General features: G+C 24.1%; 1 protein-coding gene across 2 annotated transcripts in view; it reads right to left on the bottom strand.

Annotated features, from left to right (window-relative positions):
• Nucleotides 1-26,657, bottom strand: part of LOC122717738 (cardioacceleratory peptide receptor) — an 86,797-nt gene that overhangs the window by 1,729 nt on the left and 58,411 nt on the right. For both annotated transcript variants that reach the window (XM_043942107.1, XM_043942108.1), the window contains 5 exons: nt 25,141-25,276; nt 13,265-13,462; nt 9,293-9,387; nt 8,008-8,263; nt 608-788 (listed from right to left, as the gene is read on the bottom strand). In XM_043942107.1, coding sequence (XP_043798042.1) covers nt 608-788; nt 8,008-8,263; nt 9,293-9,387; nt 13,265-13,462; nt 25,141-25,276 — 866 coding nt within the window. The remainder of the gene's footprint in view (nt 1-607; nt 789-8,007; nt 8,264-9,292; nt 9,388-13,264; nt 13,463-25,140; nt 25,277-26,657) is intronic.

Genomic DNA, 26,657 nt, shown 5'->3' with positions numbered 1-26,657 from the left:
ATAATAATAATATAAAAAATTTATATCATATAATATATATAATAAATACTTTTTTAACATTAACTAATATTATATATATTTGTTTTTTTTATTTTTTTAATATATATTGTTATTTGAAAGTATTTCTTTCTAAAAATAAATTAATATTTTGTATAATGTATACTATATTTTAAATTATAGTAATAATTATTTTTGTATTCAAGTAAGTAATTAATTAATTTTCCATATTTATAAACTGGATAAATATACATGAACTATTTCGGTCTTAATTGATTCTTATAACCGATATTATGCTTTATTTTTTAAAATCACATCAATTAAAAACAAAAATTCCAAGTTTAAATAGAAATAAATTCATATCGTCATATAAATTCTCGTAAATTTTTTTATTTCAACTAAAATCAACTAAACAAATTATTGTTTAGTTAATTTTCAAAAGTTTCAAATCAGAAAAATCAGCAAAAGTGTTTCGAGAATTTAAAATTTTTTGATTTTTTCGAGAAATCGATTGACCTATTCTTAGTTTAAATTCTTTGATATATTCAAATCTCGAAGAGGTACTTTAGCTTAAAGCACCAAGCTTTACTTTCGTATCTTGGAACCTTACCTTACAATTTTACAAAACGACGTGCTGAAGAGACAATATATTATTGGATTAGCAGCTGAATTCAAAGTCGTTAAACTTTGAATAAAAGTGGCAACGGCGACGACAGTTTGGGTCTTTGGCAGATATCCGAAAACTTGAAGGAGATCGAACACTATATAAGGGCTCCAACAAAGAATGAATACTGAAACGAGAAAAAATCGTTTTTGATTAGATAAGACTTTATATTTCGAAATATTCTTAGTCTGACATTATCTTTTTATTATTTCCATTATTCAAATATTTCAAATATAATTATTTCAAAAGTTCTCTTAGCAATTTTTACATATTCGAATAGCACTTAAATTCTATGTTAAAACATAGTTCATCATAATAAATACATAATTTTTTTTTTTTACAATAAAATATTCAAATTGTAATTATTATATATATTATTTTTGATATTATATACTGAGAATATTTAATTAATAGAAAGGATTTACAGATAATTTATTTTTTTTTTAGAATAAAATATTAAGTTGTAATATTACATATATATATATTATTTTTTTTAGAATAAAATATTCAAGTTGTAATTACATATATATATTATTTTTAATATTATATACTATTATATTTAACATATAACAAATATCATTTGAGTTAAGAATATTTAATTAATAGAAAAGATTTACATATTTGTGAAAATATATTCCATTGCATATACAAAAATTAATAAAACTATCATTGATATTTAACAATATTAATTTCGAAAATCAAATAAAATTATTAAAAAGTACTATAGTAGTATAAAAAGTAGTATAGTAATAGTAAAAGTAATAAAGTAGTATAGTTCATCATAATAAATACATAATTTTTTTTTTTTACAATAAAATATTCAAGTTGTAATTATTATATATATATATTATTTTTGATATTATGTATTGAGAATATTTAATTAATAGAAAGAATTTACAGATAATTTATTTTTTTTTTTAGAATAAAATATTCAAATTGTAATTATTATATATATATATATATATATATTATTTTTGATATTATATACTATTATATTTAACATATCATTTGAATTAAGAATATTTAATTAATAGAAAAGATTTACATATTTATGAAAATATATTCCATTGCATATGCAAAAATTTATAAAACTATCGTTGATATTTACAATATTAATTTCGAAAATCAAATAACAAAATTATTGAAAAATTCAAGATAATTGAAAATCTCATTTCAAAATTCTTCGAAATCGATGCGAATACATATTAATTTTAAATGAATAAGTGTTGTGAAAAAGTGTGAATGTTAAAAAGAAATGTTAAAAAGATGGAAATCTATCACGGTTGAATGGAGAGTAAAAGTTGCAAAATTAATTTCCTCGCAAAACATCACGCCCGCCATCTTCTTCTCTTATTTTTTTTTTTTTTCATTTTCCTCAACGACATGAATATTCATGCTTGGTAACCAAGTAAAATAAATTATCCAGCTACTACTATCTTTGACGTCGAAATAAATAAGAATAATCTCTTCTCTAACAAAGAATTACTAAAGAAAAAAAAAAAAAGGAAAAAAAAAGAAAAAAACTAGTTTTATATAATATTTATGTAAAATTCTATCTAGTCAAATTTTGCATTTTTACATCAAGGAATGCAATGAATATTTCCCAAGAGAAATTGACAAACTTAAATCGCATTGTCTTGTTCTCGAATAAACGTAAATAAATAATAAAATACGATTAAGCAAAATACTAGAAAATCGGATAAAAGCTTATCTTAATTCCTTTAACTCGAGAAGTTATGAGAGTTAATGAGAAAATAATTGAAAACATAGTTAAGAATAATGAGACGGATTTGAGAATCTCTGTCCAGGATTTTCGTTCTGTTGCAGAGAATACGAGAAATTTTAATCGGAGATGAATTATTAGAGGATCGAATATTTTAAGAGAAATTAATTTTTAAAATGATTTTTCTTTATTTTTCGTATTAAAATTGTTGGATCGAATAAAAGTGGGGAAAGATTTGAGAAGGTATGAAAATTAAAATGAAAATTAAAATAAAATTTTTATTATATATGTGTTAGTACGAGGTATTATTGCCTCTGGATTTATATCCAAATCTGAATTTCATTATTTCATATTTGATATAAAATAGTCTGAAGATTTAAAAATTTGTGTTAATATTATTATTATTATTAATATTACTATGTAACTTCAAAATCTGAAGTTTGACAAATAAAATATTGAATTAAATATATGTCTGCAAATGTTTATTTTTTCTCCTAAAGAACAGTTTTAATCAAGAGTTTTAATTAAAAACATCGCGTGATTCTATTCTTTTCTATTCGAAAAATTTCAAACGAATTTTATCTTTAAATTTGCGTTGAAAAAATTCAGAAATCAAAAGAGTTATATAACATAAAAGATAAACATTCTGATTTTCGAGAGTTTCGTATTTACGCATTTTCATCACAAAATTTTGACGCATCTTTGAAAGGATAAACAAAAACAAAGAAACACTTCGTGGTTATATGCGGATGTTTACGTATTTATGCAAAGTTTGAACAAAATTTGACAAGAACAGATATGATATTCAAAATATACGAAATATTATATCCAAGTATACTTTGAATTATAATATTTGAGAAATAAAGCAAATCTTTTAAATCTTCATTTCTTTACTCTCTTGTTCACTTACGAAAATTTCGAGAATAGATTCTACGGTAAACCAGAAAACTAAATTAAATTCGATTTTTAATGATTCCTTGTCTTAAATACACAACACCGACGAAATTGCATAAAAGCTTTGAACATTTCGCATGAACGAACGCATTGTTCGATGCCTCTTGCTTATTCTAATCATGAACGAATCCCTTTATCGTTATTTCGGTAGAAATATTGATTCCACTTATCGACCTCGATTTTCGTCATGCACATTGCTTGATCTTGACATCTTTCTCTAATCTAATTAACGATGAGGACGATTGGATAATGCGAGGATAATGCGATACTAGCGCCACACTGACTATTAACTATAACCTATTATAACCTATTATATATGTGTTTATAGTTTTTCTTCAATTATTCTCTAACTTATTATTTATATTTTTTATCTTATATGCTTAATTATTTTTCTATTCAAATATAACAGAGATAGATATTTTATTAATTTTTGAAATTTTCCATAATTCGTCATAATGTTAAAAGCTTAATTATGAATTTGAGAGTTTGCTTTGGACAGTTATTTTTTATTAACAATATCTCATTCAAAATGAAAATTATCAAAGCAATTTCAAACTCTCGAAAAAGCTTATTTTAAAAATATATAAAATTGTTTTTTCACGTTATTGACGAGAAAATTATGTTTAAAATTAGCTAATCGTCATCTCAGTGTTAAAAATAGTAAACAAGTTTCATATCATTTCTTCGCATTCTTTTTTTTATAAATTGCTAGTCTATGGTTGTTTCACACGAGAAATGATTTTCTCGGTACATCCACTTTTCTCGAATTCGAAATTATACCGAAAAGAATTGCATGGATGAAGCTCAAATCTCATTTGATCGGTTCCATTGGGAACGATTTTCCTTGACTAGAAAAAAAAAAAAAAAAAAGAATTTTCAACCGAGACATCGTCGAGAAACGAATCTGATTAGAGCAAGGTAATTCTTGTTACATATAAACTCGTTCCCTCGAGAAATGTAAAGAAGAGGTCGGTTATTTTGAACGAGGCAAAGGATGTGAAACTTTTGAACTCGGCCATCTTAGTAATTTCAACTTAATCACGATAAAAATAATTTCGATCTTTGATATTGTACACGTTTGACGTCAATTCCATTGGGTTCATAAAAAAAAAAAAAAAAAAAAAATTGTGTTATAATTTTTCTTTCGTTCTTTTCTGTCTGGTTGTTTTAGAAGATTGGTATTGTCCTCTATGGGCTTGAATTTCTACAGCTCTGTACTTAACGAAATGAAAGAACAGTGGTTACGAGTACAAAGGAAGATTTCATTTTCTAAAGAATGAAATTTTCTTGGATTTTATAGGATGTAATTTTTTCAAGATTTTATTTATACTAGTGTTTATAAATAATATAATTAGGGGAGGGGAGAGATGCATAAAGTTTCTTCTTAAATTTATAAAATATTATAAAAATTTATCAATATCTATATTTCCATATTTAAATTAACAAACTTTATTTGTTATCCAAATCATGTATTATGAAATGAACATTAAATTAAATTAAATTAAAAAACTAAATATTAACAGATAAAAACAATAATTTTAATAATTTATATACAATCTGATATTATATTTATTATATTATTATTATTTCAATGCATTAAGATATATTTGCAATATGAAGAATTTATTCGTTACACATTTTAATTTTATTATGACGTTATTTCAATGGTGGAAATGACGCAAACGAAACAAAAAAAAGTATGATATTTTTCATTAGCAATTTTTCGCAATTATTATCAAAAGATGTTTCAAGCTTCGTGTAGAATTATTTTTTGCAAAAAATTCAATTCACATTAAATCATTTTTATCAATTTTGTAATATAAAAAAATTCGTAGGTATGTGCTAACATCTGGTGGGTAAACTCTGAATTATGATTGTTTGATCTTTCCTCTAATTATCTTATGTGAACACAATGTATTTATTGAACGATTAACAATGCAATATTATTATTAATATGAAATCATGTTTGATGCTTTATTATGAATTTAATAATAATGTTAAATATTATTTAGAATTGAGTTATAATTATTTAAATTAAAAGTTTATATATTATAAAAATATATATCTTGTACAAAATTAGAAAAATATTTGTACAATAATTTATAAACTAATAGATGGACATTTTTTTACAAATTTTACAATTTTAAATTAAAATAAAATTGTAATCAGATAAATCAATAAAAAATTTTCTAAAAATATATAATAAAAAGTAAATGATAAATATTAGTAGACCTCATTGTTAATTTGATATGAATCTGAATTTCAATTAAAATTAAAAGATGATAAATGTATCAAAGGCAAAGTAAAGTACTTTCTATGAAATTAAATTAAATTATAACAAAGTAGTATTAGTACTACTTATTTATATTATTGATAAAATTAAAACGTTAATCATTTTCTTATTAAAAAGTAAAATCAAATAAAACAAAGAAGATAAATTAAAAATTTAATTTATTTCTAGATATAATAACAATATATTGTATAAAAAAAGAGATGAAAAGAAAATATTAATTGGAAAATATTTCACTAATTTTCTTATTAGAGAAATATCATTTCGAGAGAATAAAACCCTAAAGTTTTATTATTAAATTATAAAATATTCAAATTTTAGTAACCTATTGTTTAATACCTATTGTAATTATCTTCTCATAAAAGATATTTCTACTATTTCAAATTATATAAAATTATACAACAACAAAAAGATTATATAAAATAATTAGAAAAATTGATAAAAATTTGAGGTTTGATTTCATACCAACTCGAGCAACAATTTTCCCAATCGAAAAATAATTTTGCTCCACGTACATAATAAATTTTCATGAAAATCGGATATTTTTCATAAAAATACCTACGAATTTTTGCGAATGACTGTATTCAACAGTATCCAGATAATCGTCGCAGGATAAGAATCATCCAGAAAGATAAATGTATTCCAAGAATTATCAACTTCTTCTCTTCTCTTGGCTTCGATCTCATTCGACTTCATTGCCTCTCAACTATTAACGAGGACATTTCTTACGAGCAAAAGATAGAGATAGAAGTTGGTGGAAACAAAAAGATAATTCACGAGATAATCCTACGACAATATCTCGAGATCATTGAAATCACTGGAATGGCCATCGCAAAACCTGGATTTCAGATTCCAGAAGAATAATCCCCGCGCGACGATTAAGCGGGCAGAGAGCGCGACACTTAACCGGCCACCAATCGAATTCACCAATTTCCCAGAGAAGTTCGAGGGGAGATCGGCCATCCCCTCCAAACCTATCCTTTTCACACGCCGCAAATGTATAATCGCGTATAAGGAGGAGGAGGAGGGCGAGGAGGGCAAGGAAATGGAAAAGGCATCTTTACGATCCTTCCCCCCCCCTTCGTTCTCCTGATAAACGTGGATTCAATTGGACAAGTTCGCTCGTTCGTGAACTTGGATCGTCCCGCGTTCATTAAATTTTTATGCCGTACAGCAATGGGATTCCCCCCTTCTCCCCTCCTCTTCCTCAAAAAAATCGAGGGATTTTAAATTAAGTTATCGTTGTATCATCTCTCACGATCATAAAAATTTTGCCAAGTTTACGACATCGGTTAACTTTGATTTTTATCGGATTTTTATCGTATCCCGTGGAACTGGTTCAATCGTATTCTAAAGCAGAATTAGATGTAGAAGTTTCGTCGCGGTCGAGAGTTTTACGATTATTGTTCTTCGCCAGACATAAATCTATTCTTTCGAAACTTGTGTTAAATAAGTATGGTTATGCGTGGTTATGTACCTTGCCAAAAAATATTCGGTTAATTTGCTCAACGATTTGAGGAGAGATGGATCTTTTGAATTGGCAGGGATTCGCGTTGGAATAGCGAGAAACAAATAATAAATGAGTGGTAAGAAAGAATGAAAAAAAAAAATTGAATCGATAATAATTTTATAATTATGAAAATTCATATCTTTTTTACTATCTGAATTGAAGATCTTTCACTTTAATGTATTAATAATAACTTTAATGCAAAATACTTTTTTCCTTCGTTATATATATATTTATTTCAAATTATGTAAAACAAATTATTTAAACATCACAATTTTAGATTATATTTTAGAGTCGATTTTCTCTACAGGTGTTCTATAGAAGTATTATTATTCCGTTGACAAAGACGGTATGAAACGTCATTGCCACAGGAACATGATAACATCGATTGTCATTAATATTCAAAATATTGATTGAACGGAATCGCTTTCCGGACACGGTCGTGTTCCTCTTTGCTTCCGAGCAAATATCATATCACTTTGTAAATAAGCGAAGCGAAGCGTATATAATTATAGTAAAAGTAAGTATTATAAAAAATATGTAAACGAAGGAATATAATGAGAAACCGAGCCAAATATTTAAAATATCATATAATTTTGTATATTTTTGCGCTTAAATTTATTATATATATTATATTATATTTATTATATTATATTTATTAATCGTATTTATTTTTTGCCTTCCCCTTCAAAGATGTTTTACGAATAAAATAAAACGAAGAGCGCAATCGAATTAACTATATCTCTGTACGTATATTACATCATTCGATATATTTTATGCAATATTATATATATGTATATTTCCACGTGACACGTGACCTGCGCAAGACAGATGCGCAAAGTCACAGTGACAGGTCTATGGTTCTTACTCACCGAACACTATAACGAGGGTCATTTTGACCGTCTTAACTTTGGCTCTAGGGATAAGTCCTCGAGACGATACCCTCCTGGTGTCCCTAGTGGGTCCCTGGCGTAATGCCCCCCCTTGCGACCATATAGTGGCCACGATCACAGCATAACAGCCCCCTATTATCAGGGTAGGGGCTATAAAGAGGGTGAAGCTGACCAAGCTCATGTAGATCCTCCACTGCGTAGGCGAGCCCAGGTCTATCCAGCATTGTGTCTTCCCCTGGTGAACCGTCCTGTCGATTATCCTCGTGCCACGGCCGAAATTAACCCAACAATCGTTCGTTTAAATCGTATCACCTCGTACAATTTCACGTATTTGGGTATACAAGATTTTCAACACTTTGACATTTTGGAATAATGTTTTCGATCAAATTTGTTAGCAATTTGATCGAGGAGATATGTATTTTACATGTTTCATATTGCGAAAAGGATAATATTTTTAAATGGATTTTTTCAAAATCTAGGTTAGGTTAGAATTTTGTAAACATGATATATATATTTTTATGTACATTTTACGTAATTTTGTATAGGGAATATGAGGCAGTATAGCCAACGTCAAAGTGTTAAAATGATTTTATTGAAAGAAATTATTCTTTCTATGAAAGTTTGAAATATTTTAAAAGCTTAAAATTAAATGAAATATTTTATTCGAAAAAAAGTATCTTTTTTCTATATACATCTTATAAAGATCTGATTTAATAATAATTTTATTAAAAATTCAATTTCGTACGATTCTGTAGCAATTAATTTTCTATTTAAAATTAAACGATCGATTCTCTTAAAGAAGTTTTAAACAATTCTATTGAATAAAATCGTAATTAAAATTGATTTGGAATAATTTCAAACTATTTCACGTCGATTAATAGATGTTTAACATAATTTTATGAATTAATCTTTATAATTAAAATAATCATTTTTCTCGTAAAATAATCATATAGATACGCGTAAATAATTTCATTATTCGATCTTTTTTAATTTAAACGATTAAAATTTTCAATTTCGTGTAAAAATACGAATTGAATCGAATGATCATCAATTTTAAAAATTTCATCGTTTCGCTTAATTAAGATCGAAATCTTCAATTTTGAAAAAATTTGTCGAAAAATTCCACAGTTTCTCATTTAATTAAGCGATAAAAAATTTCTTTGATTCGAAAAAATTCTACGATATATTGTTGTTTGCTGTTTAATGTTGTTGTTTGTTAATGAAAATCTTTTGAAAATTTTCTTTTTAACAAATCGATCGATACCTCCACACGCTTCTCTTCGTAGAGGAAAATAATCGGCGCGCTAAACAATGCCGATAATCCCCAGGCACTTATCACCAAGGCTCTGGCTCTCCACCCTGTAATTAAAATTGGATTTCCATCGTTAAGTCGATTTCTCCACAATGGGGAAGCAATTCTGGGAGAAATTCGTTATGTCATCCTTATGATTATGGTATGAACGAAGAGAAGAGTTGAGTTTCATGAATTTCGAACTCGTCCAATTCATAACACGAACGCATTTCGAGAGTAAAATCCTTGAAAGTTAAGATAAAATTTCGAAAGATCGATCGACACGAAATTGAAGAATAATAGGGGAAGATTGAATAAATATTAGTTGAAATTTTAGCTTCAGGTATTTACTTTCGAAGAATGACAAATTTTCAATTCTACCTATATTATTGACAACGTGAAAATATCGATATCTTCGTTAGCAGATGTCGTTGTCGTCGAGTTTCTAGTAACTGATATATACATAAATATATCGACGATAACGACATCTACAACGAATATATCGATATTTTCAATCACGTTGTCTATAATATAGGTAGAATTAAAATTTCTCATTAATATTTTCAATAGATTATATATAGAATATCCCATGTAAAATATTCATTCGCTTCTAAGAAAAATTGTAAATAATGCAAATAAACACTTTTGAATTCTAACTTGATTCAATATCCATTATAGAATTTCGTCTTCGAATTGTCAATTATCTACGAGCCAAACTTTTTTTTTTATCATCACTCAAACGCGTTAATTTTTTGAAAACGAGTGATTAGATTTTTGCTGATTTTATGAATAAAGCACTCTATGAATATCGAAGCTGATATAAATAAATTATTACAGTGAAGTTATTGCATTAGCGACATAAATGATATTTAATGATCAGTAACGTCTGTATGTGCAGTTTTAAACATGTGTATGTTATAAAGAATATTTACATATATACAATGTATAAAAAAGATGTCTGCAAAAGATTGTGATATTTTTAAAAATTTTTTTAGTGATTTATAATTAATTATAGTACATACACACATCGTTATTCTTTATCTTTTGATGATTTTATAAAAATTGAGATTTTTTTCTTTAAATCAATTATGATATATTGATATATAAGTGTTTTAAATAAACTCTAATTATTTTTAATTCGTAATTAAGTTATATTGAGTTTGGCTGTAGGATTATAATAAAAAGAAATAAAAATAATAAAAATTCATATATGCGAAATACAGTAGTGATTATTAAAATTTGTAATTAAATTTCGTTCAAGTTTTCAAATTTTACTAAAAATCACGAAAAATATTTGAATTGAATATAATAATATAATAATTGAAAATTCTAATTTTTTTTGATCGGGGGATTATATAGTATAGTATATCGAAAATTTTTCATTAATATCTCAGAAATAATAAATACTCAAAGCTAAAATTTTGTACTTTTATGATCTATCCTTTCTCCAAAAAAAGTACGAATTAAATAAAAATTAAATAAAAATTATTTGTCGAGAATTATTTTTTATTAAGTAAACACTTAAATTAAGAGTGAAAGTTATTAACGTCTTGTGAAAAATATTTTCTAGATATTGAGAGTGAAAATTATAATAGAAAAGTAATAATTTAAAATAATAATTTAAAATAATAATTTAAAATAATAATTTTCGAATAGGGTTTTATTCTCAAATTTTATTTATATCCTTATCCGAATAATAAAATAAAAACAAAAACAAAAAAGAGAAAATATAATCAGAATATAATCAAAAGTTTCGATGGAATAAAGAAACTTCCATTTCATTATTTTAATAATGGAATAATGCTTTGATATTTTTATTTTGAAATATGGGATCTATAATCTATAATATATATCTGTAATGTGAAATATTATTCAAAGAAACAAAAATTTACATCAATGTTATTAAAATAGAAAAAATTGATTAATCAAGAAAACATAGAATTTTTAAATGTCTTTTTATTCTATCATGATTTTTCATCTTTTAGTTTGCTTCTTATACAATATGCATTAGGTACGGCTTGATGGAATAAAGAAAACATGAGATTGTAATGCTCGTTGATCTACTTTGAGAATGACATCTTGATCATTGGTAAATGTGTCTCGAATATTATTTAGTGACGGAAAAAGAAATGTGAAAAAATATGAAGGAAAATGATTCATTCGTTGGAGCATGTATTTTTCTTCTAGTTGATAGGAAAAATGTAAATATACAATTATTTTATTTAAATTTTGGGAAGTAAAATAAAAATAAGTATTTTTTTTTAATATTCCTTATTTTTAAGGAAATTTAATCTTGAGATGATTATTTATATTTAACAAAAAGAAAATCTTGAATAAATAAATATTAAATAAAGAAATTTTCATTTAGAAATCTTATAATTTTTTTTTTAAATATTTATTGGATAATTATAAAAATATATTTATTCTATTAAATATTATGATAATTTTTTTAAATATTCTCTGTTTTTAATTTTAAGGGATTAATTAAGGAGATGATTATTTAAATTTAACAATAAAAGTAGAAAGAATAGATATTAAATGGATTTTCATTCATAATAACTTTTTTGGAAATGTTTGTTGAACAATTACAAATATATATAATATTTATTTTATAAATATTAATAAATTTTAGGAAGTGTTTTATATATTATTAATAGAATAGTCTTTTTTAATATTCTTTTTAATATTCTTAAAGATGATATATATATTTGAGAAAAAGAAAAACAGCTTTTTAATACTCTCTATTTATAATTCTAGAAATGATTGTTTAATATTTTTATAGATTAATTATTTTTATTCTATTTAATGGAAACAAAAAAATAGAAATATGGATTTAAAAATGTTTGGTGAACAATTATAAATATTTATCTAATTTATAAATATCACAATTTCAATGAAAAATAATCTTCCTTAATATTCTCTATTTTTCTAAAGATGATTGTTCATATGATTTAACAATAAAAAAAGAATCTTAAAAAAATGAACAAATTTTTATTTAAATTAATCTTGTGATAACATTTTTGTAACTGTTCTGAATTTTCTATAATTGAATAATTAAACATTAGTGAATGATTAACATGATAAATATAAATATTTATTATTTAAATTTCACAAATTATTATTTATTTTATTGTTATATATATTTTTTTTATAAAACTAATGGTACATTTTTTAATCATATAGATTTTTGATTAAAAATTGAAATTGCAATAATCTCATTTATATAACAAAATTTGAGATTTGAATTTAATAACAATATCCATATATTTCAGATTCAGATAATGAAATGGAATAATATATTTTCTTAAATTAAATTATTTGTACAAAAGTTAAAAAAAATTATTAAGCAAGGAATCGGTAAACTCAAAATAGTTCTATACATGTATTATAAAGTTCGAAAAAGCAGAAAGTTATAATAAAATAACAAGTTGTATCTATTTTATATCCAATTAAAATTGAAAGTAAGTACCATAATCTGGATGAAATACTCATTAGGATTATATTAGTAATTATAAATTGGTGAGCAAGTTTTGATTAATATTTAAGTAAATGTTACACAAAAGTTCAGATGATCAATTATCCCATGTTTTTAATTAAATTATTTTTAAATCTTGTCCTAATTACTAAATAACTTTGATAACTAACAATTAGCATATGTTAAAAAAGGAAGAGGACAATAATGCTATATATTTTCGAGATATTTTAAGCAAACATTTTAATTATATTGTCCAACATTCAAAAATTGTTAAAAATCTCGATGTAAACCTATTATTCGTATAATTATATTTATATAAATTTAATTTAAGTATATAATATAAACATTTATTTAAATTTATTATTCAAATGAAATTTAAAATAAATTAAATTCATAATATGTAAGTAAATAATTAATTTATTCGATAAACATTTAATAAAGAATTAAATTAGAGTAACAAGAGTACTTACATCTGCCACTGAAATTCATAGGTCTCGTAATGGCGTCGTATCTGTCGATTGACAAAGCGACGAGCACATATGTCGAGCTATACGTAACGACAGCTTGCATGAACCTTATCAGCTTGCAAGCAACGTTACCCGCATGCCAAGACACCGTCGTTTTCCAAATTATATCTGTTAGCACGGATATCAAGCCCACCAATAAATCTGCAATGAGATATTCAACGTCGTGAGATGATTTATTATAACGTTATTATTACGTGGGATGTTCGATTATGGATGCCTAGAAATAATGTAAGGGACAATTTTTCGAAATAAGAAGGAAATTGCATTAATCCATTTATTCACAAAGTTTTTATTCAAAACCTTCGAACAATTGTCTCTTATAAGAATAATATAAAGATAAAAAAAAGAAATAATAATAAAAGAAAATAATAGAAGAATAATATAAAGATATATAAAAAAAAAAGAATAATAGAAGAATAGAAAGAGATAATAGAATAATAATATAAAGATAATAAAAAAGAAAAATAATAGAATAATAGGAAATGAATAATAGGAATGCAAATAAAATAAGGATTGCAAAAAAAAAATACAATATATAGAAATGCAATGTCAAAATAGTTGAAATAATAAGATTCTTTTATAAATGCATTAATGCATTTATTTGATAAATACAAATGCACTTTTTCTTAAAATTTTCTTAAAATTTTCTCAAAATCTTTATAATTGAACTAACTTAATTTCTTTTACATATCCTTTGTAAGTGCAAATGTGCTGATAAATGCAATAAATGCAAATTTTTTTAAAAGTATATATTTCTTTTTATAATTTCTTATTTCTATTAATTCGATTAATTCTTATATAGTTTTTTTATATATTATTTTGTATTTAGTATTATTTGAAAATCATTATATTTTTCACAACTTTATTCGTGTGCTTAGAAGATTTGATATTTTGATATTTTCGTCGATTTTGAATCATTATAATTAAAAAATAAAATCGAAAATGCATTTTATAATTTTATTTTTCATTTTTTTATTTGTAAAATCATTGTAGAAATTTCTTTTTTTAAATTTTTATCTACTAAATTGAACACTCTGTATAGCAATAAATGCAACGTTAGTATAATTCTCTGGTGAACGAACTTAATGGACCATTTGGAAATGTGTTCATTAACCGTGACCAACTATTTTAAAATATTTTAACGAAGTCATTTCTATCAAGAACACGTGAACTATTTTCAATTTATATTTTAATCCATTTTATGTGCTTTAATTCTCGTACAAATTTCTGTTTCTCTTCAAGAAAATCTATCATATAGTGTGTATATAGCGTATTGCATTATCAATATACTGCAAAAATATAAAGAAAATTGATTCGAGAAATATTTAAACTAGTTTACAATTTAAATAAATAAATATCTTAATCAAATACATATACTACCTATATATCAAATAATTTCTATTGTTTTTATTTTTAATATTTTTTTCATATAAATAAAAATCGATGCGTTATTTACAATGTCTTGTTTTTCTATACAATATGTAAATTAATATCTGTGAGTTTATTATTGCTTATAACGAATTCACTGTACATTTACATAGATATAAAATCAATCAATCGTACCAACCTATAAATCGCAATCTACATAGAAATTGCTTTTGCTATTTTTATAGTCACTAACCATTTGATCCTTAACGCTTATTTTAATATATATTTACATTATTATATTTCTCTTGCTATTTAATTCAAAAATAGTGTCGTTAATCGTAATTATTTATTAGAAATTATTAATTTTTTTTTTGTTTTTCTTTACCATTTATTGGTAAAGAAAATTTGCAGTCTATATAAATATTACGATAAAACGAAATCGCGATGAGATTCAATGAGATAACAATTCAAAAATATTAAAAAATTCGAAATAAAGATAGAATTATCTAGAAAGCGATTAATTTTTAAAAAATTTTTCTTATTATAGAATTATAAATTATTTGAATATCATGAAATGGAATTACAACTCAAAAAGTGATAAGAAAATATGGTTTATTAATTCGAAATAGTGAATAAATATAAATTAAAGAAATTAATTTCTATTTTCCTTATTATGGAAATTTATTTAAATAATTATTATATATTACAAAATATTGCACTTCAAAAGAGGTTAGAAAACTGTATTAGACATTATTAAAGAATGTTGAAACACATATATCACGAATAGGGATTCTGATTTTCCACGAGAGGACAGAAGTGCCATAAAGAAGTGGTTTAAAGGATATCGTATAAAGTGTTGCGATCAGTTACCCATAAAAAAGACCCTCGAAAGTGAGATTTCACTCTACCAAGTCCCACGTGAAACGGTCGAAACCTAACTCGTATATTTTCCTCTGATATTGAAACTCGATTGGATATACTTATCATACGACAATAATGTGGATTATTTAATCGATTTTCCATCCAAGAAATAATTCGAAGCTATTGTAGTATATATCTTAATTCTTAAGATTTATTCAGATTTTGTTAGTCAATTTTATATTTATATTAGCAATTTTATAATAATAATAATCATAATGATATCAAAAGAAATAGTGCAATAGTTGTAATTATAAAAGCACAATAACAAAACCAACAATATATGGCAGAATAGAAAAATAATAGCATATAATAACATATCAATTCAAAATGATTTTTATATATTTATATTTTTATAGTAATTGCAGTAAATAGATTATGACTACTAAATTCAAAATTAAATTTGTATGATAAAGTTATATAATATATAGGATATCATATTTATATCAGTTGGTGATATATATAAAAATACATCAAAAAAAAAAAAAATGTTTAAGGATTTGTTTTCAAATTAAATTATAAATAAAACTGATAAATTGACAATTGAAACCATCGATAAAAAATTATTTTTCATATAAAAATAATTAAAAAATATAGAATAAAATTTTATCTTATCGAAAAATCATATAAACAATTAATGAATTTTTCAAATTCGATTTTCTCGAAAAATAATTTTTAAATGAAAAAATTTATCTTATCTTTTTACATAATCAATTAATAATTCATTCAATATTTATTCGTATTTATTAATTTTATTTATACAAAAATTCTCAAATTAGGTAAAGTCTGAAATGAAAAAAATTTTATTCTCTTTTTTTTGACAACTAAAATTAGCAATTATATGACATTATTGTGTAATTATACGACACTATACATATAATAATATGTCCTAAATATGACAATCCATCGTGATTTGATAAAATCTAATGAATCTTTTCAATTAATTTTTTTTCTCTTTAGAAAATTAATTTTTCTTTTGATAATCAATACGATATTTATAATCTTTATAATGTTAAATTACAACAGTAAGAAATAATTCCATCCATCATTCCAAGAATTGCATCCTTCCCCACGCGAAATAAAAATCGACGATAATAGAGAAACTCTCTATCGGCAAAAATGCTTCATAAAATTGGGAACATTTACATGCGAATAAGCTGAAAACAGTGTCCGCAATTAAGCAACTCGATACTAGCGACGCGCATCGACTAAATTTGAAAACGAGTGGATGCCCGTTTACGAGCGAATAATCCATGATCCATCGTAAAAGAAAAAGTGGGCGATCGCGTACACAACAAGCCGTAAAATTCGAATTCGAATGCCATTTTTTGTCCTTCTACCAACGAACGAACTGGACCGATAAATTATTTAAAATATAAAGATATGAAGATCGTATCAAGACGAGTCGGCGAATAATATAATTAATATAAAGATTTAAAAAAAATTGATCGTAACAGATGAATCTTGAAATATATATTATCGTTCAAAAGTTGGAAGCAATTATATTTTGGAATAAAGAATATTTAATATATGAATAATTGTGAATGTTTCGACATTGATAATTATTTTATGAATTATTTGAAATTATCTAAAATTTGTTTAAAAGTAATAAAAGATAAAAATAGTTAGGTTTTATAATGAATTAAAGAAAGATTTGATTTCGAATTATTGAAAATTATTGAATTATTGGTTTGATTTATTCATTATCTTTGTTTTGTTGCATCACTGCCATATTCTGTTCTCGCTTCGCTTCATTTAATGCGAACTTAAATTGTTTATAACTTGATAAAATCTTAACTTTTGTGTTTATTTTGATTTTTAAAAAATCAAATCCTTCAACGATCCTTCAAAAATGCATTAAGAATATAGTGACATCTTGTATAATAAAATAAAGTAAAATATAATAAAAATAGATAAATATTCAAGAAAAAAGCTTTGAAAGTAAGATAATCATTCTGAACAAATTTTTTCTATACATATAATAGATTTCTTTTAAAGTTTAAAAATATACAATTTGCGTTTAATAGATCTGTTTACGTTCTTTATACTAGAAATGAATATCTTATAAAACACAATGGACAGAGCTAAAAATGTGAAATTATTAAATGGTTTATAAATTATGCAAAAAATGTTTTTTTGAATGCACAAATCTCATTTGCAAACTCATAGGTTAATCTTGTTAATAAATCTCTAACAGAAAAATTAAAACACTTATTTATAATAGGCTTGAATTAGGTTAAATTAGGTTAGATTAGATTTTCTTTTCGTGAACATTTGCTGTAAAATATATAGTGATAATAATATAGTAAAATTTTAATAAAATATTCTTGACACATTAATCGATCCAACACTGATTTAATTTTACATTTATTTCATCTTTTAACGAAGTATCTCATTAAAAAACGAGAGTTCATTTTCTTGTTATTCGTACAAAGAACAAACAAATTTATCATATTCTCTTTTATCTACGATCTTTCATGTCTTCTTCCTTTGTTTTTTCATCTAGGTTTCGAAATTTTCCTTTATTTTTTTCTCTTTAAACGACAAATGCACACATTCAATTCAGCACGATAACATGAAATACATCGTGGAACGATAATATCGATAGAATACGAACGATTTAACCTCCATTCCTTCCCATCTCTCTCCTTCTATCTCTCTCGTTTCGAAAGAGAGGTAAGAAACGTTTCCGATATAAGTGCACGTACGTTTGTGAATCGTTTGATGGCTCTTACAGGCAATCGTCGTCAAATGGAAAAATAGTCTTTTTTTACACGATGTAAAATGTCATAGGCAACGTTCACATGCGTATTCGACCGTAAAAATCCATATTGCAAATATGGAATCCTGAAAATCAATATGTACCATGAATTTATATAAAATCGTAACAAATAACATGACAAATTACATCAAATTACTATACATTTACTATACAAATTTTATTACTATACAAATTACTATATATTGTACAATGAGAACCAATGTTTCGATTAGCTTTTATCGTTACAGACAAAAATGTTCATTACATGTTCATTTGTTATAATATTATCGTGGAATGCCTTTAAATCAATTATGGATATCCATCCGTTCGATATCTTATTATTGATAACATATCAATATTATCGATACAACTGTATAATCTATATTTTGAATTTTGAAATTTTCGAAAATATTCGATTCGAATTTGTCGGATCTAAAAATCCAATTTCGATTTTATCACAAATGCATAAAAATGGATTAAAGATATATATCGCAATAAAGAAGGAGAATACAGTGTTTCAAGGAAGAATATCAAGAAGAACGAGTAGTAACAAAGTAATGGGCGAAGTTATGGTATCTCGTAAGTCAGAATGGAACAAGGGAAAACAGGGGCAAATCAACTTTTTCGCGTTAAGAATATTCACTAGATTGGATACAGCTTGGCTATAGCACAGATCTATATGCGGAGGTCGAAGTAAATAGGTTTGTTTTGAAAGAGGAAAATGAAAGAAGGTGCGATTTACTCGAATTCTCCAGGGATATAAGTGTTTGTTCTTAACGTGCAGGGAAAAAGAATCAGAGCATTGATCTTATGGATTAAGGAAGTTGAGCTCGGATTTCTCGTTGGTTATTTTAACCAATTAAGATGTCGAATTTTTTCTATCTGATATTCTAAAATAAGTAATGTTTGTATTCATTCCATATACTAATAGAATAAAAATTACAATATTCATAAAAATTTAAATTTTTAATTATTATAGAATATAGAAATAAAAATAAAAGTTTACTTCACAATTGAAACATCGTAATATTTATATTGGATATTTTATTATTTGTTTAAATTTTACAATATTTAAATCTAATGATACCATCTTAACTTTTTATCTAAATTTTTAGAGTATGGAAATATAAGATTAAACTTTTAATATGTAATAATAAGATTAATGATAATAATTGAAACTTGAATAAAATGACAATAATATTCCATAACAATTAATATTCTTCATCAATTAGTTTGACGTCAAGAATTAACAAAATATATTTTTTATATGTTTTAATTATATAGAAAAATATAATAAAAATACAATTTGATTATTTGAAAGAGAATAAATACAATTAATAATAGTTAAAGGAATATATAAATATATTTTGTAATACGATACAATGATAGGAAATGACAATATCGATTGTCATTCATATCCAAAATATCGATTTAACGGAGTCGTATTCCGAACACAGAGCAGAACGGACGTGTTGGTCTTTGCTCTTTGCTAAAAATATTGTTTAATAAATTGTTTATTAAATAACTTTTGCATAAATAACTATAAAATGATTAATCATTACAACTATTGTGAAAATTGTAAATTCTAAAAATATATTATGGAAGATGGATTGTCAACTGAATCTAATAATTGAATAATAATAGTTAATGGTCAGTGTGGCGCTAGTATCGCATTACCAATCATTTGATAAACATTTCTTATTTCCATCTTAACAAGAAATTTTGTATATGCATATTTTCGATAGAATTTATTTTTTGCGATAAATAAATATAAATATATATATATATATATATTATTATTATACAATAATTCTAGTTTTGAATATTAATATACGATTTATGTGCTATGCTTTTAGACAAGTATAATTGGAATTTCTTATATTTATTTCACGATACATTATGATTATACTGATGATACTTATAACATGTAAGTATTATTATTTTATTGAAATTAAGTTTTTTTTTAAAATTACGTTATTTATTAATTAGTAACATAATATTTTGATATTCTGATGGAATTTTTTTTTCTTTTTGCTTTCCATTAAAAATATTTTTTTTAATAATGAGTTTTCTTGTAATGAGTTCATAATGGTTTTATTGATTGAAATGCATTATTATGAATAAAAAAAATTGGATAATTTATTTCGAAACTCATTATGTTTCTCATAACAGCAAACGCAATTTATCAATAAAGAATAATTACGAATAAAACTCGATATAAAGTATCAAATTAAATTTACAGTTGACAAAGTTATTCGATTCTCGAATTACGAAATAATCACTTCTAAATTATGATACGAGCATAAAATTATTTTATGAAAATACATAATATTGTGTTGTAGAATATGAAATTATTAAAATTTCTATAATAAAATAAATACATTTACAATATTCTTGATTTTAATTAAAATTCTGAAAATGTGTATTTTCAGAATTAATATTCATTTCTAATACGGAGAATACAATTTGAATACAGATTGTACGATATTTATGCAAATTAATATTTCGATGAATATGACTAAAAAAATCGAACTTGAATGAGAAATTTTGTTTTGAACATTAAATATTATAATATTTCAATTGAATATGTGCATTTTTGAATATTATGCGTATTTTGTACATTTTTACATTTTGATTATGTATCTAAATGCATGAATATCTGTAATTTATTAGTATATTGTATTTTTATAAAAATTTATATTTTATATTATATAATATTATGTTATAATTATTCAAGTGAATATTTTACCTTTTAAAGTTAAATCAGTCAAAGAAAAAGATTTTTTTTTCATTCATCATTCATGAAAAAGCAAAAGTTTAATTAAAGAACGTGCAGTTAAAAATAAAAAATAAAAAATAATAAATCTATAGAAAAATTGTTATACGTGGATATGAAAATGTCAAAATATTATAAAAGATATTTCTTTTTTTGTGAATATACAATAACAATTTTTTTTCCCACGATTTCTGACAAATAATTTTTATCATTCATTTTTAAAACAAAATCAAATTAATATCGTATTGTATATATAATTTAATTTTATAATCAAAAGATTGTTATTAAAAAATCGAAAAAATTCTTTTCAATTATGACAATGTCAGAATGTACATATCAAAAGCAATAATAATAAAAAATTAATGCAATTATAATATTTATTAAAATCCCATATAGAATTAAGAATTTATCAACTTTTCTTTCTTCAAACATTTTTAAAAATATAAATTTTTGAAAATATAAATAACAAACATTTGAAAAAAGAATTAATTCTATTAAAATTAGATTTTAATAATATTGTAGATATATTAAATATTATAATATTGTAGATAAAATAATAAGTATATTTGTAGTGAGGAAATCATTTTTTATGTAATGGTTTTTGTCATTAAAATTGAAATTTTTGTAAAAAATGAAAAATATATCGATAATATATATGTTATTTTTATAATATTTGCTCTTTTGTTATAATTAATTCACAATAGATATATTTTATATTTTGATGATACTTGACATCATTTGATTTCAATCGTATAAACAGATGTACACATTCAAAACAAAATTTCTCAAAAAGTTGAAATGACATTATAAATGAAATAATTTAAAATTTCTTTATCATTTCGTTTTTCCATTATATTCCTTCACGGATAATGCACATGATATTAAAAATAAATATATTTAAATTACTTTTTTATATTACTTTTCATATTATTATATCGATTTCACATTTTTATTATATTTTTTTTCTATTATATATTTTATATTTTATATTTAACATTTTACATTAAATGTTTTAAAAAATTTAACGTTATTTTTAAGGAATTTCATTTGGCCCAAAACTTTTCGCCAGGGATACCAATATAATGTAATTTTCGAGTTAGCGCGAAATTTCATCTTCTTCCCTCGAAGAAAACAATAAATACGGTGGTCTCTGCTCGAAAGAGAATTAACAGACCACCTTGAAGTTACGACCGCCTTCTTCGTCTTCGCCTTTACACACTGGCGCCGAACTTTTCAACAAGCACAATGGATGCATTTCAAGAGGATATACCGCGAGAAACATAATACCGAAGGAGGGAAAAAAGGCGGAAAAGAATGATTTGAAAAAGGTCGAGATATTGCACAAGAGGAGATTGTTGGATGTAGGCCTCGAGGAGGTGCATGACTCGACCAAGGGGTCAAAGGTTGTTATCATAAATTAGGGTCCAAGTAATATATTTATAAACAAAAGTTTCTTTTTTTTTTTTCTTTTTGAGAATTTTACATATGCATTGAGAGAAAAATATTCTTGAGAAATACGTTGTTTTGAAATACGTTTGAAAATATTTGAAATAAAAGTCTGATATTTTTTATACGTATTGAAAAATATTTTAATAGTTTGACAATACTTTAATTCTTCAAAAGTGAAAAATAAAAATAATTGTCGAAAGTTTTATGATCAAATGGATTGATATTTTCAGAATGTCAAAATATTTAAAAATTACACAGTTTTTGAGATATATTTTAAAATATTTTTATTTCAAAAGATTAGTTTTTATATTAACAAAAATATGAATACACTTAAGAATATATTTAAAATTCTCTTGAGAATATTTCTTGCAAAATAGGAGATTGAAAATTGAAAATTTTGTTTAGTCAGAAAAATTTTTACTTCCAACATAATTTTTATTTACGAAAAATAATCACGGAGAGTGAAATATAATCGAAAAAAAGAATTTTTTACAAATTCTTTAAAAAAACATACGTGTCTTTAGGATACGAATCATTTAACGATGAAAAAATTATTTTTAAAATTATTTCTCACTAATTGAGAATAAAAATCACTGCATTGACTTTCAATGTTCATTCTCTTTCCTGTCTAATATGTATTCCTAACATTCTTTTCGACTCATTTTCCAACGATGTTTCGAAAATCTTGACAAATCCACCGTTTACGCCAAAACGTAAAACGCTTGTGTAAATCTTTATGGCTCCCTATAACTCAATTTTTATTCGTGGCATGTTTACATTCGGTCGCCGGTTTTTGGGCAACCGAAATACTTCTCCAACGTTACGAGCGGATCGTTTGAAAAATGAGAAGCGTGGCTCTAAGTCACGTGTCACACTCGAGAAGCCTGGGAGACGACAAAGTTACACACGGGTCGAAAATACCCGTTGGATGTTTTACAACATCACGCTTGACGCGCGATTTATACTCTTTTACGTTTTTTTTAAGAGTATCACATTCGGCTCCTTCGTGCATTTAATCGTCCGAGTGGCGAAAGGACGAAATAATGAATTAAATTAATGGGTATTCTCTTGAAAATTAAGACTAACGAAATTTGTGTTTTTAACTTTTGATTTTTGTTTTTTTAAAAATAATAGTTTGCATCAATTTGAGAATACACCGTGCATGAAAAGGATAACGTAGTGATTGAAATATGATTCTTTAATTTTGATTTTTGATTCTCTTTGTCGAGGGATTATTGACAAAATAAAATCAATTCGAGTTTTTTTCGTTCGAGTAGCAAAAGAAAAATATTGAAAAAATTAAATTGATGGATATCCTGTTGAAAATTAAATGACTAACGAATTTAATTGAAATTTGAGAATTTAACTTTGATTTTTTGATACTATTCGTGTCGAGGGACTATTGATAAAATGAAATCAGTTACATCAATTTGAGAATATATTGTGTATGGAAAGGATAACGAGTAATTGAAATTTAATTTTTTAATTCTGATTTTTAATTCTGTTCTATCTGGCATCGAGGAATTATCGACAAAATAAAATCAATTGCTTCGATTTGAGAATATTTTGAGCATGTTTTTATTTTATATAAATAGTTGATGTATAATATAATTATATATATTATATAGAAAATATTATTAAAACTAGAGAATATTGTGATTATATATTGATAATATCGATAACGGATGAAAATAATTAAAAGAGAATAAAAAATTCTGATTTTTTCTTATTCACATTTATTATAGTATATTAAAAATATTATTAATATTACAAACAGAAATGTAAGTATAATATAATTTTTCAATAAAGTTTATAATATTTAACGATATCTTAATGATATATCAAAAATTATATCAATTATATCGATAATCAATAGTATATATAATCATAACTCTAAATATTGCACATTAAATATACGAAAAATTATTAAATTTAAAAGATATTTTAATTTGAATTTTATATTCTAAAGTTTGTTGCATTAAAAGCAAGAAATATAAAAAAGCAAAGTGATACTGATCTATTCATGTTTTCCTAATAAAACATCTTGTATATAAAATCTCAAATGATTGGAACAATATTTATAAAAATTATGAAACATTTATTTTCAAGATATAAAATATAATTGTAAAATATATATCATTATTTATATAACATTTTTATAACAAATTATGTCAATATATTAGCTTATTTGTTAGTGTATCAAATCAAACTTTCATCAGTTTGATATAAATATTTTTCTGATAGATGAACGTATAAAAGTCGTACAAAAAAACTTTGTTTTTTTTTTTAAGTATCTTATAATATCTAATCCATCAAAAAAATTATTCACATTAAATTATGTGTCATGTAAGTTTGATCTGATACATTTTTTTCTAATAACTATATTCAAATTTTGTATAAATATTATATAAATATTTTGTTCTATGCTTTCGAGTAAATACGTGTTTCCTTCTCTTTCTTCTCATCCATATTTCAGAATCCAATCCGATCCGAATTTATCGATTTTTCTGGCAATATTCCTCGAAAAACAGAAACGGAACAACTTACCAGCAAACGCTAATTGTTTGATAAAAAAATCCATCCGCGTTTTACGCCGTTTGCCCCATTGGAGGCCGATTAGGACCGCGATATTACCCACGACTATCATCGCGAACAGCAGCCACAAGACCGTGAATTGTTCCGTCTGCAACAGAAAAAAAAAAAAAAAATGGAACACAACCGTGACGATTCTCAAATATGCAGGATAAATCTCAACATGACTATTTGGAATAACTCGTAAATTTCGTATAAATATTGCACGGTGTAGAGAAATAATTTGACGCTATTAATTTTTGTGTTTTTTTAAATCATATACTGTTTGACAGATTCTTATATCCCAAAAAAATTATTAATTCAAACATTTATATAGTAAAAAAAATTATTATTTTAATAAAACTTATCCAAGATACTAAAGAAATAATAAAATAATTTTCGAATAATAGAATACAGATTTTTCTTCGATGAATTCATATTTTTAAAAAAGTACGTTTATTTACGATAGAATTAGATAATGGTATAAAAAACAGTTTTTATTATAAAATTAGATTATTTTTTTGGTCAAATTGTACAAATTTTTTTAATATATATTTGTATTTCATTGAATTTTAAATTTTTACCAAAATTCTTTTCCTCTACCTTAAAAATTTTGAAGAGAAGCATATTTTCACTCATTTTCAATTCATTTTTCTATTATTCTATATTATTTCAGTATTAGAATTTAAAATATTAATAATATTTTCCTTATTTTTATTGGATTCGAATCATACTATGATTAATGTTTTATTGCATTTTTCATCTATCATATTCTGACTCTTCTCTATCTATCATTTCTATACTCTGCAATATCGTAATAAATTTATCGTATCGAAAATAAATTTTTCTAGAGAAATATTTTTTTTTTGAGAGATATTCATATTCATTTATAATAAAGAGTTTGAATAATAAAATATTCTAAGATATTCGAATAATGTAATTCTATTGTATTTTTATTTAAAAGAGAAAATATGAATAAAACATATTTATTATCTTTCATTTTATAACTTTTGATACAAAATTCAAATCTCTCAAAATAATATATCGATTAATAAACTAAAACTAGATCTAGTCAAAGAAAATATAACCTTAATTTCTATATATTCTTCATATGTCCATATTCTTGCAAAAAAAATAAAATTATATCCATTTCTAAATCATACAATTTTCGTACGAAATATTTTATCATAAAATAAATAATTCGATTTTAAATAATATATAATATATATATATATATAATTTATTCTAAAGAATCACGATACAAAAATCACTTTGAACATAAAACTGCTTACTACAGAAAAATAGAAACATCGATAATAATGGAACACATGCGCCACCGTGTGGTTTTATTTTCAATCATTCGTCGAGCACAGTGGTACGAAAAGATCCATCTAGTAATTTGATTTCTCTCGCGTGGGCGACAAAAGTACCGTTTCAAAGCCGAGGATTTTTCATTCAGACGGTTTGATCGCAGTTTATTCTCGTAAATCACC

Source organism: Apis laboriosa, unplaced genomic scaffold (genome assembly GCF_014066325.1).
Source record: "Apis laboriosa isolate Shangri-la unplaced genomic scaffold, ASM1406632v1 scaffold56_cov145, whole genome shotgun sequence".
Lineage (NCBI taxonomy): Eukaryota > Metazoa > Arthropoda > Insecta > Hymenoptera > Apidae > Apis > Apis laboriosa.
This window is presented reverse-complemented; position numbering and strand designations above follow the sequence as displayed.